At 46.9% G+C, this 15,999-nt stretch overlaps 1 protein-coding gene across 1 annotated transcript in view; it reads left to right on the top strand.

Moving 5' to 3' along the window:
- The first annotated feature begins 1,707 nt into the window (after positions 1–1,707).
- The window catches only part of LOC137280694 (delta and Notch-like epidermal growth factor-related receptor), a 118,758-nt gene continuing 104,466 nt past the window's right edge, over positions 1,708–15,999 (top strand). The window contains exon 1 of the mRNA XM_067811910.1: positions 1,708–2,302. Within this exon, the coding sequence (XP_067668011.1) occupies positions 2,141–2,302 (162 nt within the window). The 5' untranslated portion in view covers positions 1,708–2,140. The remainder of the gene's footprint in view (positions 2,303–15,999) is intronic.

Genomic DNA, 15,999 nt, shown 5'->3' with positions numbered 1-15,999 from the left:
ACAGTTGTACTGTCTTCACTCTGTTACACTCAAATATGTATGTATTCTGGTGCATGTTACATAACTCAACATAGTTGCACTCTCTCCATCTGTTTTACTCGGAGATATGTGCATTCTGTCACATGTTCGAAGGCCCATGTCAGCCGTGCGTCATGTCAGTGTGTTAGAGTGATCATACTTCCTATCTAAATCAATTTCATGTAGGGTTTGGTCAATATCTACCAATTATACGCGTTACGCGCCGGCTGTCGGTGATAGGAGCAAGGCACGTCGAGGCTGTAACAGGTGCGACAACACCGACAGTGATCAATACCGTGTTTACTCGCCTTCATGGATCCAACAGTTGATGATATATGCGACAGTCACCTGTCCAGGGCGCCTAACTGCGCAGACATTTAACACTGAATGTTTCACATAGGCCGAGTAGCAAATAACGGAGATGTATGGAAATGATGACGACGACGATGACGATGATGACGACGACGACGATGATGATGATGATGATGATGATGATGATGATGATGATGATGATGACGACGACGATGACGACGACGATGACGATGATGATGATGATAATGATGATGATGATAATGATGATGATGATGTTCGGGTGTTTCTAGAATACATGTTTGTGTAAAAATAGTCCCACGTGTAAATGCAGTTTTCGCAAGTCCCGAACACTTCTCCCATATGCATAGACAGCTCGCTTCGAAGGTCCAGGTTAGATCGGATCTTCAGCAGTCTGTTCTTGTCCCCTTTGAAGATCCGGGTTAGAACGGGTCTAGAGCAGCCCATGCTCGTTGTAAGAAGCGATTAACAGGATGTGGTGGTCAGGCTCTTGGTGGTCAGGCTCTCTGGCTTGGTTGACCCATGTCATCGTATACAAATGACGTAGATGGATGCTCGTGTTCTTGATCACTGGATTGTCCAGACTCGATTATTTACAGGCTGCCGCCATACAGCTGGAATATGGCTGAGTGCGATGTAAAACTAAACCCACTCACTCATTTACTCAAATGTACATCGACCTCAGACACCAATGTTCATCAGGTTGTGCCGAACACTTCCTGCCTAACTAACACTTTGTCTGTCTTACACTTACACGCGCAGCCGATTTTAATCTAACTGATTGTAGTGCCGGCCAGGCTGAGTGTCTGCGGTTTATCCAACTTGACTACATACATGTGTGAAGCCAGGCTACGAGAAGGCTCTTTACATTGCGCACAATACTCTTTAAACGGTTCACTTCACTGTGGGGATTTAGCAAAGTGGCGGGTCTATGGACGATCTCTTTATATGATGACTTCAACAGCATTAAGTATATCAAGGAGTTGATGTAAAGTGGTATAAGTCTCGACCAGCATCCTTCATCTCATAGCTGTCGGCTCTAGCGGTTGTCATCTGCCGCCAAACACGAGGGAAGACTTTCAATATGTTAAGTGGTTGTCATCTCTGATGTCTGTGGTCAGTAGCAGGCCCAAGGAAGGTCTGAGGCATGTGTGTGGAGTTTAGACTTTAAAGAAACAGGCCACTTACTTGGAAATAATTTCTGGAAGGTGTAGATTCAAGTCTCCCGACGTAAGCGCATGTACGTACGTCTGTACGGAGCTCGTCCCGCACGTTAAGTATCTGGTAAGAGATCGATAGAAACTCGTTGCGCAATGAATGTGAAGATTTGGCAGTAGCATGCGCTGTTGAGGAGCTTGGCCAGGTGTTGGGAGCGTGTACTTTAGATCAATAACACACGCTTCATGAACGGCTGTGGATGGTGGAGTTTAGTTGAGAGTACAGGTCTATAGACGGACACCAGTTGACAGTTACTCCGACGCTGGTGAGTGTCTGATTGTTCCGTCAGGCAAATACTGGAGGACATCTACGAGTGCCTGACGAGCGTTGTTCTGGAAAGAGAGAGAGAGAGAGAGAGCTGTGTGAGTCTCCAGAAGAGTGTTCTTGTGAAGTACAAATCCTGTAGGAAGTCCTCTTGGGACGACTTGGGCTAACAATCCAGCCCGTGGGTTTAGTTTCTTCCTTTGTAATTTTGTACTCCAGATAAACCTGATTACATTCAGTGGATGGTCCGGTGAACTCGACTCCACAGACGTCCTGGTGTCCTGGTGTGAGACTGTGTCATCGTTTCATCATGGATAGTAACAACAGGTGGATCATGTGTCTGTGTATTTTTCTACTGGGACCCCCTGGGATTGGGGTGACGGGGGAAGTATGTACTCCCCCGGGGATCAGCGAGACGTGGGACGACGACGCCATCTCCCGGACCGTCACCGTCGACTGGGGATATGTTAATGTAAGTCAAAAACTATTTTATAAATATGTTCCCAAACATTCAGTTTACATCTACACTCTGAGTTATTGATGTACTATCAACTATAAACTGTCTTTGCACCAGACATATCTATGTAAGCTGTACATGGAATGCACCACCCTGCACTCTAGGCCTTGTGCAACAGATGTTTCATGAAATGTTTAGACGCATTCATTGATTTTCAGCTCAATCATTGTAACTTTGTTTCTTCTGGTAGGTGTTTTAACTTCGACATTTCCCACGGGCTTCACATATTGTGTTGTCTATGAGCTCGAACATCCGCACGCTCGCTATCTCGTTCAACAACTGCAGTTTTTCCCCAGTCGGTACAATATACGTGACATTTAGTCCAACTGACAATAAGAACACATCGTCAATATGAACACGTGATCAATATAAACTCGATGTCTATATTCCTGTACTGTTTCCCAGTAAAAGGCACGGGAAACCAAGCTTCTTATGTTTAATGTCAGTACATGGCCAACTATCAATGACAGAGCACTAGTATCTACATGGCCACTATCAATGACAGAGAACTACAACAAAGATTAAGTGTTGGTTTGTACGAGGTTCTGTGGCGTCTTCCGTCGATGGAATTCCGCATCAATATTTTCTATAAAAACTGACATTATTTTTTGTGACCATAGGGCCAGGAAATCTGTTAAAACCATTGTGGTGTCGACTGATGTTGATGGATGTGTTTGTCTAATGGCTGGAGGCAGTGAGCAACATTACCACATTGACAATGTCATCACGGGAAAAAAACGCTTTGTTCTTTACTATGTGATAGAAATATCTATACACTATGCGTAATGTATGTTCAATGTTACATAACAATAATCAGTGTTTTGTAAGCCACCTTCCACTGGGTCAAGCCGTTAAAATATTAATATCATTTGACAATAACCCCCTTAAAATAACAGATTAGATGGCAGTTATACTTCACAAGGAAATGGTTTTGCACATGTCTGTTGGTAATTGTACCATGACTTCAGTAAATACTGTATCGTGATTGGTTAATCAAAGTCATTCAGAGGTATGTAATCACGTTATATGCCTCTGATTTTCCGACACGTTATGTGTTTGTTTAAAATCTGAATAACGCGGTTATGGTAGAATGGAGCTAAACGTATTGTGTTGGAAAATCAGACATATATTAAATTATAATAAAATATAAAATGAAATTAAGAGCTATTATAATTTCGCTATATACCTCTGATGTTCCAACACAATATGTTTATCTCCTAAATATACAACATATACAGCATGGACCTAGTCGAGGAGTATCAACCACGTCGAGGAGTATCAACCACGTCGAGGAGTATCAACCACGTCGAACAGGCTTCAAACGTTTGATGCAAGTTTTACTACATTTGTCAGTATCCTATCAGGCCCACCGACACGTAGGCTCGTTCTGTAGGCTCTTTGTAAGTAGACATAACAACAGAAAACTGCAATATGTAGGCACTGTGGTCAGTCGATATAGCCACATAAAACCACATTGTGCAGGCACTGTGTTCTGTTGATATTCAAATTCAGAACCTAGGGCTCATTGAGTAGGCACTATGTTCTGTCGATATACCATCAGAGATCCACATGTCTAAGCTTTATGTTCTATCGATAAGGAAAGAGAGAACGTCATTGTGTAGGCTCTATGTTCTGTTGATATACTAGCAGAGAACCACGTAGAAAACCTCATTGCATGCGCACGGTGTTCTGTCGATATAGCCACACAGAACCACCTTACGTAGGCACTATGTTCTGTCGATATAGTCACACAGAACCACATTATGTAGGCACGATATTCTGTTGATATAGCCACAGAGAACCACATTATGTAGGCACTATGTTCTGTCGATATAACTACAGAGAACCACATTATGTAGGCACTATGTTCTGTCCATATAGCCACACAGAACCACATTATGTAGGCATGATGTTCTGTCGATATAGCCACAGACAACCACATTATGTAGGTGTTATGTTCTGTCCATATAGCCACAGAGAACCACATTGTGTAGGCACCTTGTTATGGTGATATACCAACAGAGGGCCACATTGCGTAGGCACTTTGTTCTGTCGATATACCAGCAGCCATTTCGAATCACCCTGGTTCCTTCAATGAAATAGCCCATGCAGTACACAATAGCCCCGGACATGATTGTCTGACCGCACAGCTATAATTAAATCATAAATTAATTGCATTGTTTCATGTATCAAAATACGCAGAATTCTCAGCAATTACAGTTCAGTCAGTACAACATACATCGATTCAGTTTGTAAAAGCCGACATCACCTGCCTCGTCATGAACGGACGTATACCTACATGCGTGTCAGTCTCTATATCTGTTGTTGTATTGGCTGACCACTGGTCAAGAGTGATTAATAGCGGGTGTAACTGAATCGGTTTAAACTCAGTGAAGACCGGAATTCCAACCCACTATCATAGTCCGAACCATCCTTGACCATTGTGGTCCGTCGTCTGTTGGACGGAGGTATTGTTAACATGTCTGTAATACCGTGAGACGGCAAAGTCTGTTGATAGGGAGGCATTGTCAATATTGATATGTTGACATCGTCTGTCAGGATATTGTTAACATATATTTAACACCGTCATAGGGTCTGTGGGAAAATTGTTAACATAGATAGAACACCGTCACACGGTCTGTTGATAGATCGGCATTGTTAACATGCGTGTAACATCGTCAGACTGTAGTGCCTGTGGATAGAGAGATATTGCTATGACATACAAGCGACATTGTCAGACTGTAGGGATTGTTGAGAGAGCGGTATTGTTAACATACACTGCAAGTCGATGACGAAAACCCACAACATCTACAACAGCACCTGTGTCTAACTGATGCCATGGCAAGTTTAAAATGTACACATCTCACTGCACCTCTCTACAGTTACAGGACAAACGCTACCCATGTATAGTATAATCCAAAATATTCTTGCTTGACATACTCCACGACTGCATGCACCACTGACATACTCCACATCACATATGGTATGCACCACTGACATACTCCACATCACATATGGTATGCACCACTGACATACTCCACATCACATATGGTATGCACCACTGACATACTCCACATCACATATGGTATGCACCACTGACATACTCCACATCACATATGGTATGCACCACTGACATACTCCACATCACATATGGTATGTACCACTGACATACTCCACATCACATATGGTATGCACCACTGACATACTTAACATCACATATGGTATGCACCACTGACATACTCCACATCACATATGGTATGCACCACTGACATACTCCACATCACATATGGTATCCACCACTGACATACTCCACATCACATATGGTATGCACCACTGACATACTCCACATCACATATGGTATGTACCACTGACATACTCCACATTCAATAATTCAATTGTTCACCTAGTGCTATACGTCCTTCTGTTCTGATGCTCAACAGCGCCATGTCTCCTGCACGTGAGAAGATCAGATCTATATATATAGTTAGTATAGCAAAGAGTCAATCCATAAATAAACAGATTTTTCTCAAGTTTCTGTGATAAATGGATGTCATGACAAAACTTTGTCTTTGACATTGCTTCAGGCTTCTATCAGTGGCATTGTTCAGCAAAACAAAGTGAGCCACACTGAAATGTTGGTCTGTGATTAATTCAGCCCCACTAGTGAGGAAGGAACCAAAGAATTATTACAACTGTCACCTAAACAACGGCGGCTCAAGGAGGGTATGTATTTTAAATGTATACCAAACAAAGGCAGTTCAAGGGGGGTATATATTACAACTATCACCCAAATAACGGCGGCTCAAGGAGGATAGTTACTGGAAGTAAAACATCCTCCTCTGAATTTGAGATTTGGCCGAGACTGTATGTCTCCAGCAGTGACGAGATGACAGCCGGTTCTGTTCTGTTCACCGCTAATGGAAGACAGCATGTTTTCCGCCGGCGGGAGGAGGCATGACTGCATGCAGCGTTCTGGAGGCCGTGCTGTATGGCAGAGGGGATGTCATGGCGTGGCCAGGAATGTTTAGGTAGAATAGGACCACTGGTCATCGTTAACTTTGGTGTGATGTTCCGTCTTACACAAATGACACACTTCGTCCAGCTGTCCCATATTTCTACATATTTCTACGTTGTGGTTGATATCATTATGGCGGAACCAGATCCAAATGTGCAGAAAGTTACCCCTCAGATGAGCAGATGACCGACAGTAACCACACTCACAGATGACCGACAGTAACCACACCCACCAGATGACCGACAGTAACCACACCCACCAGATGACCGACAGTAATCACACCCGCCAGATGACCGACAGTAATCACACCCGCCAGATGACCGACAGTAACCACACCCACAGATGACCGACAGTAACCACACCCGCCAGATGCCCGACAGTAACCACACCCGCCAGATGACCGACAGTAACCACACCCACAGATGCCCGACAGCAACCACACCCGCCAGATGACCGACAGTAACCACACCCACAGATGCCCGACAGTAACCACACCCACAGATGCCCGACAGTAACCACACCCGCCAGATGACCGACAGTAACCACACCCACAGATGCCCGACAGTAACCACACCCACCAGATGACCGACAGTAACCACACTCACAGATGCCCGACAATAACCACACCCACCAGATAAGCGACGTGATGAGTATACCGTGCGTGACGTCACCATTTGGCTGCTGTTTCTCTGTATTCCTGAAATTGTTGCCTGCAGCAAGATGTGACCCTACTTGTGACGTGTCACTGTGCCAACTGAGACGTATGTGACAATTTCCATCACATATCCACTTCAAGTGAGGAACTGACTTGCCGATATGGACTGCTGTATTTTAATGTCGACTGTTATTCTAGGTGCTGACTGTGTTGACATTTTAACTTTTGCAATACAGTTTGCTCTGTGCCGCTCTGTTTATGATTACAAACAGATTGAAACCTAGGTAAAGTTTCACTCGGCAGTCTATGAAAAACAACAAAAATACATGACAAAAGTTTGTCTTCTGACGCAGTGTCCTCTTGGTTTAGACGTTACATAGTAATACAGTCTATGACAGCTTTGCTAAAGGCCGGGAAAATGGCGGCCTGGCTGCAGACCCCAGTCAGAAGAAAATGCTTATTCTAACCTAACTCCTTAAACAGGGTTCCCCAGCAGACATCTGCGGCGATACAACCGGAATCAGGTTCTAATGTTCATTTAAACATATAACCTAGTATTCTATAATCGCATGTGATACAATCAGCAGATTCTGTTGAGTGCCCGACCTGCCTCCGGGCAACAGCGGTACAGCGTCTCCTGGTTCCTAAAACCCATCATTTCATTCCGTAAGTACTGTCTATCTAAAGTGCGTGTCTAGATGCGTTGCCAGTTAATTCATGATCGCCAGGATCTTGAAGACACTTCACGGGTTACAAAAAGTTATTTACTGGAGCCGATTTCTCCCGCGAGTCGTTATTTATAACATTAATCGCTGTGAGAGTTGGCTGTCGGTGACATCAATGCGAATCTATGACTCGACGACCCCATCCTCTCACAGCAACACAGGAGCCGTTGGCAGACCACGGGGAGGAAGTATGTTGAAGAAGATATTTAGATAAAGAAGTGACTGGATGGTCAAGTTGTGATACTATTAATGTTGTTTTTCTCGTTGGTCATAACCGGTCATTCCCCTGGACGGTGGGCTAGCTTAGAGGTTAAGGCGTTCGCTGGTCACGCCCGATCCCGGGTCCCATTCCTTACATTGGTACATTTCTGGTGTCCCTCGCCGTAATATTGTCGAAATATTGCTAAAAACGGCGTAAAACTAACCTCTCTCACTTCCATTGAAGACCCTTGTCAGTGGTTACCCATGGGAGCTCCTTGTCCTCAGACTGACAATACATTTATTATTTAGCATGTTTACTGTTTAAAATCCATTTAGTGAGTGATCAGCTTTTGAGATTTCTCCGATGAATATTCATATTAGGATATAAATATATCGTCGTATCTGCAGGTACGTAGAGGAATATTAGCTTCTGTAATCATGTTAATATTAGATGCCACGCTTGGTATCATCCTTTCTCGATGAAGTCATGACACAACAATCACAACGGACCCTTTAAGCACGGGCTCAACCCTTGCGAAGCGACATCTGAGACGATTTGGTCAAGTCAGACAGGCTTATTCACGTATGACAAACGTGGGTATTTGATTAACCGGGACCCGAGTAGACCACGGGGTCGAATTTCTACTCTCCCACTCGTGTTTTAGGAATAGACGCTTTCCCACTTTGGCTAAGTCGTCATTACGTCCAGGCAATGTCTTCTAGCCGGGCGGTGGAATTGTCTTGAAGGACGGCGCCGATATCGCCTTTCATGTGCTTTGAAGTGGACGAAATCCACTCCAGAAACTGTAATCATGTGAGCTAGGAGACTGTAACTGTTGCCTGCTTATGAAATCTTCTACTGTTCTGCTGATTACGTCTTGCGGTAGAAAACAACTGGTTGTGTTATTACAGTGTCGGTCACAATCGCCGGACGTCGGCAGCGGGGGAGGGAGGCGGGGAGGGGCTGGTCTTCTATCGATGTCCTGCCTACACTGCCCGCTGCTACCTTTTGTGATGCCGGAAGTTCGGGTAGGACCACGGACAGCGTAAATTGAGTTTACTCGCTTCATTAACACCAGCAGATGGCGCTGCTTTTCAATCAGACCTTTGCTTTGTTTAAAACATGGCGATTTCGAAAAATTGCTGGATCTTATCCACAGGCTTTCATTACGTGTGATTGCAATGACTGTCTACACGACAACACATCTTTAGGATGTGGGGAATTACTGCGATATGGATTCTCTCTGATGTCATCCGTGGCACTTGGAAACACTCGTCTTCCACAACTAATGTGAACGTTGTGATCGCTGTATCGTTGTGCTGTTGCGAGGTTATCAGATTACCAGGTACAGTAGGGCGGGCTTACCGGGTACTATAGGACAGGGTTACCGGGTACAGTAGGGCGGGCTTACCGGGTACTATAGGACAAGGTTACCGGGTACTATAGGACAGGGTTACCAGGTACTGTAAGGCAGAGTTAACGGGTACTGTAGGACAGGGTTACCAGCTACTGTAGGCTAGGGTTACCAGGAACTGTAGGGCAGGTTTACCGGGTACGGTAGGGCAGGTGTATCGGGTGCTGAAGGGTAAGGTTACCAGCTACTGTAGGCCAGGGCTAACGGATACTGTAGGGGTACCAGTACCGCAGGGCAGGGTTACGGGTACTTTGTTGCAGAGTTACAAGCTAAGAGGTATGACAATATAACGCGGACGACGAGATTACCGAAAGAGAAGCCTACAAGTCAACTGGCAACAACCCACAATGCTGACATATGTCGAGATCAGCTTTATGTAAGCGAGTTTCCAGTCATGAAAGATTGAAGCTAATTTGAAGAATGAAGCCAGATTGGACAGCATGTGACTGGAAACCACGACCTGTAAATTTATGTGGACTTATTCGAGCTTTCATGAAAACTGTGTCCTTCAGGGTGAAATCAGGAAGTGTTCTCTACTCGTAGACATATACCTAATTCCTACACTTGTATTGATTGCACCATGCCGTCTGCCCTAAAAGAATCTTATTCGTGCTGGAAATACCCAGCGGGACTCCTTAATTGCATTCTTCATAAATCAGACTGTATGGAATTGGAAAACTTCACCTGCAAAAGGCCATGAGCCTTCGCACAGCATCCTGTGTGTGGAGCCGTTCCCACGGCATCCTGTGTGTGGAGCAGTTCCCACAGCACCCAGTGTGTGGAACAGTTCCCACAGTATCCTGTGTGTGGAGCAGTTCCCACAGCATCCTGTGTGTGGAACAGTTCCCACAGCATTCTGTGTGTGGAGCAATTCCACAGCATCCTGTGTGTGGAGTATTCCCCACAGCATCCTGTGTGTAGAGCATTCCCCACAGCATCCTGTGTGTGGAACAGTTCCCACAGCATCCAGTGTGTAGAACAGTTCCCACAGCATCCTGTGTGTGGAACGGTCCCCACAGCATCCTGTGTGTGGAGCATTCCCCACAGCACCCAGTGTGTGGAACAGTTCCCACAGCATCCTGTGTGTGGAACAGTTCCCATAGCATCCTGTGTGTGGAGCATTCCCCACAGCACCCAGTGTGTGGAACAGTTCCCACAGCATCCTGTGTGTGGAAAAGTTCCCACAGCATCCTGTGTGTGGAGCAGCTCCCACATCACCTAGTGTGTGGAACAGTTCCCACAGCACCCAGTGTGTTGAACAGTTTCCACAGCATCCTGTGTGTGGAACAGTTCCCACAGCATCCTGTGTGTGGAACAGTTCCCACAGCATCCTGTGTGTGGAGCATTCCCCACAGCACCCAGTGTGTGGAACAGTTCCCACAGCATCCTGTGTGTGGAGCATTCCCCACAGCACCCAGTGTGTGGAACAGTTCCCACAGCATCCTGTGTGTGGAAAAGTTCCCACAGCATCCTGTGTGTGGAGCAGCTCCCACAGCACCTAGTGTGTGAAGCAATTCCCACAGCACCCTGTGTGTTGAACAGTTTCCACAGCATCCTGTGTGTGGAACAGTTCCCACAGCATCCTGTGTGTGGAACAGTTCCCACAGCATTCTGTGTGTGGAGCATTCACCACAGCTTCCTGTGTGTGGAACAGTTCCCACAGCACCCAGTGTGTGAAGCAATTCCCACAGCACCCTGTGTGTTGAACAGTTTCCACAGCATCCTGTGTGTGGAACAGCTCCCACAGCATCCTGTGTGTGGAGCAGTTCCCACATCACCTAGTGTGTTGAACAGTTTCCACAGCATCCTGTGTGTGGAACAGTTCCCACAGCATCCTGTGTGTGGAACAGTTCCCACAGCATTCTGTGTGTGGAGCATTCACCACAGCTTCCTGTGTGTGGAACAGTTCCCACAGCACCCAGTGTGTGAAGCAATTCCCACAGCACCCTGTGTGTTGAACAGTTTCCACAGCATCCTGTGTGTGGAACAGCTCCCACAGCATCCTGTGTGTGGAGCAGTTCCCACATCACCTAGTGTGTTGAACAGTTCCCACAGCACCCGGTGTGTGGAACAGTTCCCAGAGCATTCTGTGTGTGGAGCATTCACCACAGCTTCCTGTGTGTGGAACAGTTCCCACAGCACCCAGTGTGTGGAGCAATTCCCACAGCACCCTGTGTGTTGAACAGTTCCCACAGCATCCTGTGTGTGGAACAGTTCCCAGAGCATCCTGTGTGTGGAACAGTTCACACAGCATCCTGTGTGTTGAACAGTTCCCAAAGCTTCCTGTGTGTGGAGCAGTTCCCACATCACCTAGTGTGTGGAACAGTTCCCACAGCACCCAGTGTGTGGAGCAGTTCCCACAGCACCCTGTGTGTGGAACAGTTCCCACAGCACCTAGTGTGTGAAGCAATTCCCACAGCACCCTGTGTGTTGAACAGTTTCCACAGCATCCTGTGTGTGGAACAGTTCCCACAGCATCCTGTGTGTGGAGCAGTTCCCACATCACCTAGTGTGTGGAACAGTTCCCACAGCACCCGGTGTGTGGAACAGTTCCCACAGCATTCTGTGTGTGGAGCATTCACCACAGCTTCCTGTGTGTGGAACAGTTCCCACAGCACCCAGTGTGTGAAGCAATTCCCACAGCACCCTGTGTGTTGAACAGTTTCCACAGCATCCTGTGTGTGGAACAGCTCCCACAGCATCCTGTGTGTGGAGCAGTTCCCACATCACCTAGTGTGTTGAACAGTTCCCACAGCACCCGGTGTGTGGAACAGTTCCCACAGCATTCTGTGTGTGGAGCATTCACCACAGCTTCCTGTGTGTGGAACAGTTCCCACAGCACCCAGTGTGTGGAGCAATTCCCACAGCACCCTGTGTGTTGAACAGTTCCCACAGCATCCTGTGTGTGGAACAGTTCCCAGAGCATCCTGTGTGTGGAACAGTTCCCACAGTATCCTGTGTGTGGAGCAGTTCCCACAGCATCCTGTGTGTGGAACAGTTCCCACAGCATTCTGTGTGTGGAGCAATTCCACAGCATCCTGTGTGTGGAGTATTCCCCACAGCATCCTATGTGTAGAGCATTCCCCACAGCATCCTGTGTGTGGAACAGTTCCCACAGCATCCAGTGTGTGGAACAGTTCCCACAGCATCCTGTGTGTGGAACAGTCCCCGCAGCATCCTGTGTGTGGAGCATTCCCCACAGCACCCAGTGTGTGGAACAGTTCCCACAGCATCCTGTGTGTGGAAAAGTTCCCACAGCATCCTTTGTGTGGAGCATTCCCCACAGCACCCAGTGTGTGGAACAGTTCCCACAGCACCCTGTGTGTGGAAAAGTTCCCACAGCATCCTTTGTGTGGAGCAGCTCCCACATCACATAGTGTGTGGAGCAGTTCCCACAGCACCCTGTGTGTGGAACAGTTCCCACAGCACCCTATGTGTGGAGCAGTTCCCACAGTACCTTGTGTGTGAAGCAATTCCCACAGCACCCTGTGTGTTGAACAGTTTCCACAGCATCCTGTGTGTGGAACAGCTCCCACAGCATCCTGTGTGTGGAGCAGTTCCCACATCACCTAGTGTGTGGAACAGTTCCCACAGCACCCGGTGTGTGGAACAGTTCCCACAGCATTCTGTGTGTGGAGCATTCACCACAGCTTCCTGTGTGTGGAACAGTTCCCACAGCACCCAGTGTGTGAAGCAATTCCCACAGCACCCTGTGTGTTGAACAGTTTCCACAGCATCCTGTGTGTGGAACAGTTCCCACAGCATCCTGTGTGTGGAGCAGTTCCCACAGCACCCGGTGTGTGGAACAGTTCCCAGAGCATTCTGTGTGTGGAGCATTCACCACAGCTTCCTGTGTGTGGAACAGTTCCCACAGCACCCGGTGTGTGGAACAGTTCCCAGAGCATTCTGTGTGTGGAGCATTCACCACAGCTTCCTGTGTGTGGAACAGTTCCCACAGCACCCAGTGTGTGGAGCAATTCCCACAGCACCCTGTGTGTGGAACAGTTCCCACAGCATCCTGTGTGTGGAACAGTTCCCAGAGCATCCTGTGTGTGGAACAGTTCCCACAGCTTCCTGTGTGTGGAGCATTACCCACAGCACTCAGTGTGTGGAGCAGTTCCCACAGGACCCAGTGTGTGGAACAGTCCCCAGAGCACCCAGTGTGAGGAACAGTTCACACGGCATCCTGTTTGAGCAGTATTTGTTAACAGTAAGTTGAGTGTCCCATCGGTTCAAACTGTGGTTGCACATTTGTGAAAGGAAAGCGATTTAGGGTGAGGGATAGTAGGGTGGGACGGGGGACTGCGTGGGATATGAGAACAAAGAATGTTTTGGGTGTGGAATCCGTAGGGTTTGGTGTATGAGAAGGATATGGTCGGGTCTAGGAGTGTGGAATGGAAGTACTAGGGTATGGTATGTTCAGAGTGTTAGAGCAATATCCCGGAAGCAGTATTGTGTGTTGCAGAAGCATTAGGGAGTCGTCTAGAACCGATTGGGTGTGGCATGAGAAAGGGGTAGGGTGTGACCTGGAAACAGTATGGTGTGGTCTGGAAGCATTGGGGCCGTGGACTGGAAGCAGTCAGGTGTGGGATGAGAGAAGGGTAGGCTGTTGTCTCTGCAAGCAGTTGAGCGTGGTCTTGACACAGTATGGTCTGGCATGTTCATATACGTGGTCTGGACGCTGTGGGGAGTGGTCTGGAAGCATTGGGGTGTGTTCTAGAAGCAGCAGGGTGTTGTCTGGAAGCAGTAAAGTGTGTTCCGGAAGCAGTATGGCGTTATCTGGAAACAGTAGGGAGTGGCATGTTGAGAGGGACTCGCTTTAGTCTGGAAGCAGGAGTTGGCTATGGGTCGGGACGAGTAAACCCGAGGGGCATGAGAGATCACGCAGAAGTAGCTGGGAAAGGGGGAATGGCCCCAGCTGAGGTAATGTTGATTAATTGCCTTGCACCTAACCATCCTTTGATGCAGTTGTCGGGATCAAAAATTGACGACGGTAATGTAATGATTCCGTGAGGATCATCCCATCAAGTGCAGTAGTCGGGGATGACGATATAGAAACATTCACTGAGTACAGGACTCCACGGTGTCGTCAGCTTCCCCTCACTGTACATCAACCACTACACACGGCTCTCCCTCTCATCAGGCTGAGTGCTCGGCTGCAGAGACGACGGACCACATTGAAGAGCGCTCCACGGCTACATCACGTCAAACAGTACCTAAACTCACGCATCTTTCTCGTCCACGGCTGTTTTATATTCGTCCTCGTATAATTAGTGTCCCTTTTTCATGTGAGCAGAGAAGTCATTAGATAAAAGTTACGCATTTTGTTACGTGATAAAGACAGTAATAAACTTGGAGCTTGCAAGAACTTTGAATAAAGTTGATGATTGTAATGGTGAAGTTTTCCCTCTTGTCCCACAGTTTTGATCTCCCTACTTCTGAACGGTGGTTAGAAACAAACTCATTTACGCATCGCCATCCAGCGGTGAGTGCAACGCTCGTGTATGGGAGCTCACCAAACGGGACCTATTATGTCAGACATTGCTTATAATGCAGTGTTTTCCGTTTTACAAGTGCTTGCATATCAATAATACAGAATATAGATTTTTATCTACTGTGATACTGTGAAATGAAGTGAAACGAAAATCGTTCTTGTCTGTTGTTTTATATGCAAGGTTAGAGGAATGTGTTTCTTCCAGGTCATTTACCCCCGCACATCACTTACCTCACAGCTCATCAACAGGCTAAATATGGGTTATTACGGCTGTAGACGGTATATTGGATTGTGCGTGGTGGACCCCGTTATTACAGTCCTGCTGTGTTGTGCGTGCAATATTAACGCTCCTTGTGTCAGCCACGTCCGTCCCCGTCGTCGCCCCGTGGTGTCTGTGCACGTCATTATACACCCCCCCACACACACACACCCCCAGCCCCACCTCCCTCCAACCCCGCGGACGACCGACTGCCTCGACAGTAACAATAGTTGTGGTGTTATTAGCGTGTGTCCTTTCCAAAGTAAATATGCAATATGTTTATTTTTGGTGATTTTGACAAATATCTGGCATATTTTGTCGTGATGTGAATATCCAACTTTATTGACATATGCTGGACTGTGCGCCACGTGCACATCTCCCGCATGCATAGTCTATTGTGATTGAAGTCTAAATGCTGCGTCTTGTCCTTGTATTCTCCAGTGTAATTAGGTCACGTTGGTATTTGATCGTGAAGCTCACGGTATCAGGTGACAGTTGCAGGCTGAATTGTGCACACACTGACGGTACTGATGGTGTACCGATGGTATAAGCACAAAGTGAAGGTACTGATGGTGTACCGATGGTATAAGCACACAGTGAAGGTACTGATGGTGTGCCGATGGTATAAGCACAAAGTGAAGGTACTGATGGTGTACCGATGGTATAAGCACAAAGTGAAGGTACTGATGGTGTACCGATGGTATAAGCACACAGTGAAGGTACTGATGGTGTACCGATGGTATAAGCACAAAGTGAAGGTACTGATGGTGTACCGATGGTATAAGCACACAGTGAAGGTACTGATGGTGTACCGATGGTATAAGCACAAAGTGAAGGTACTGATGGTGTACCGATGGTATAAGCACACAGTAAAGGTACTGATGGTGT

This window comes from Haliotis asinina, chromosome 4 (assembly GCF_037392515.1).
Source record: "Haliotis asinina isolate JCU_RB_2024 chromosome 4, JCU_Hal_asi_v2, whole genome shotgun sequence".
NCBI lineage: Eukaryota > Metazoa > Mollusca > Gastropoda > Lepetellida > Haliotidae > Haliotis > Haliotis asinina.
The sequence above is the reverse complement of the archived record's forward strand: the minus strand, read 5'-3'. Positions and strand labels throughout refer to the sequence as shown.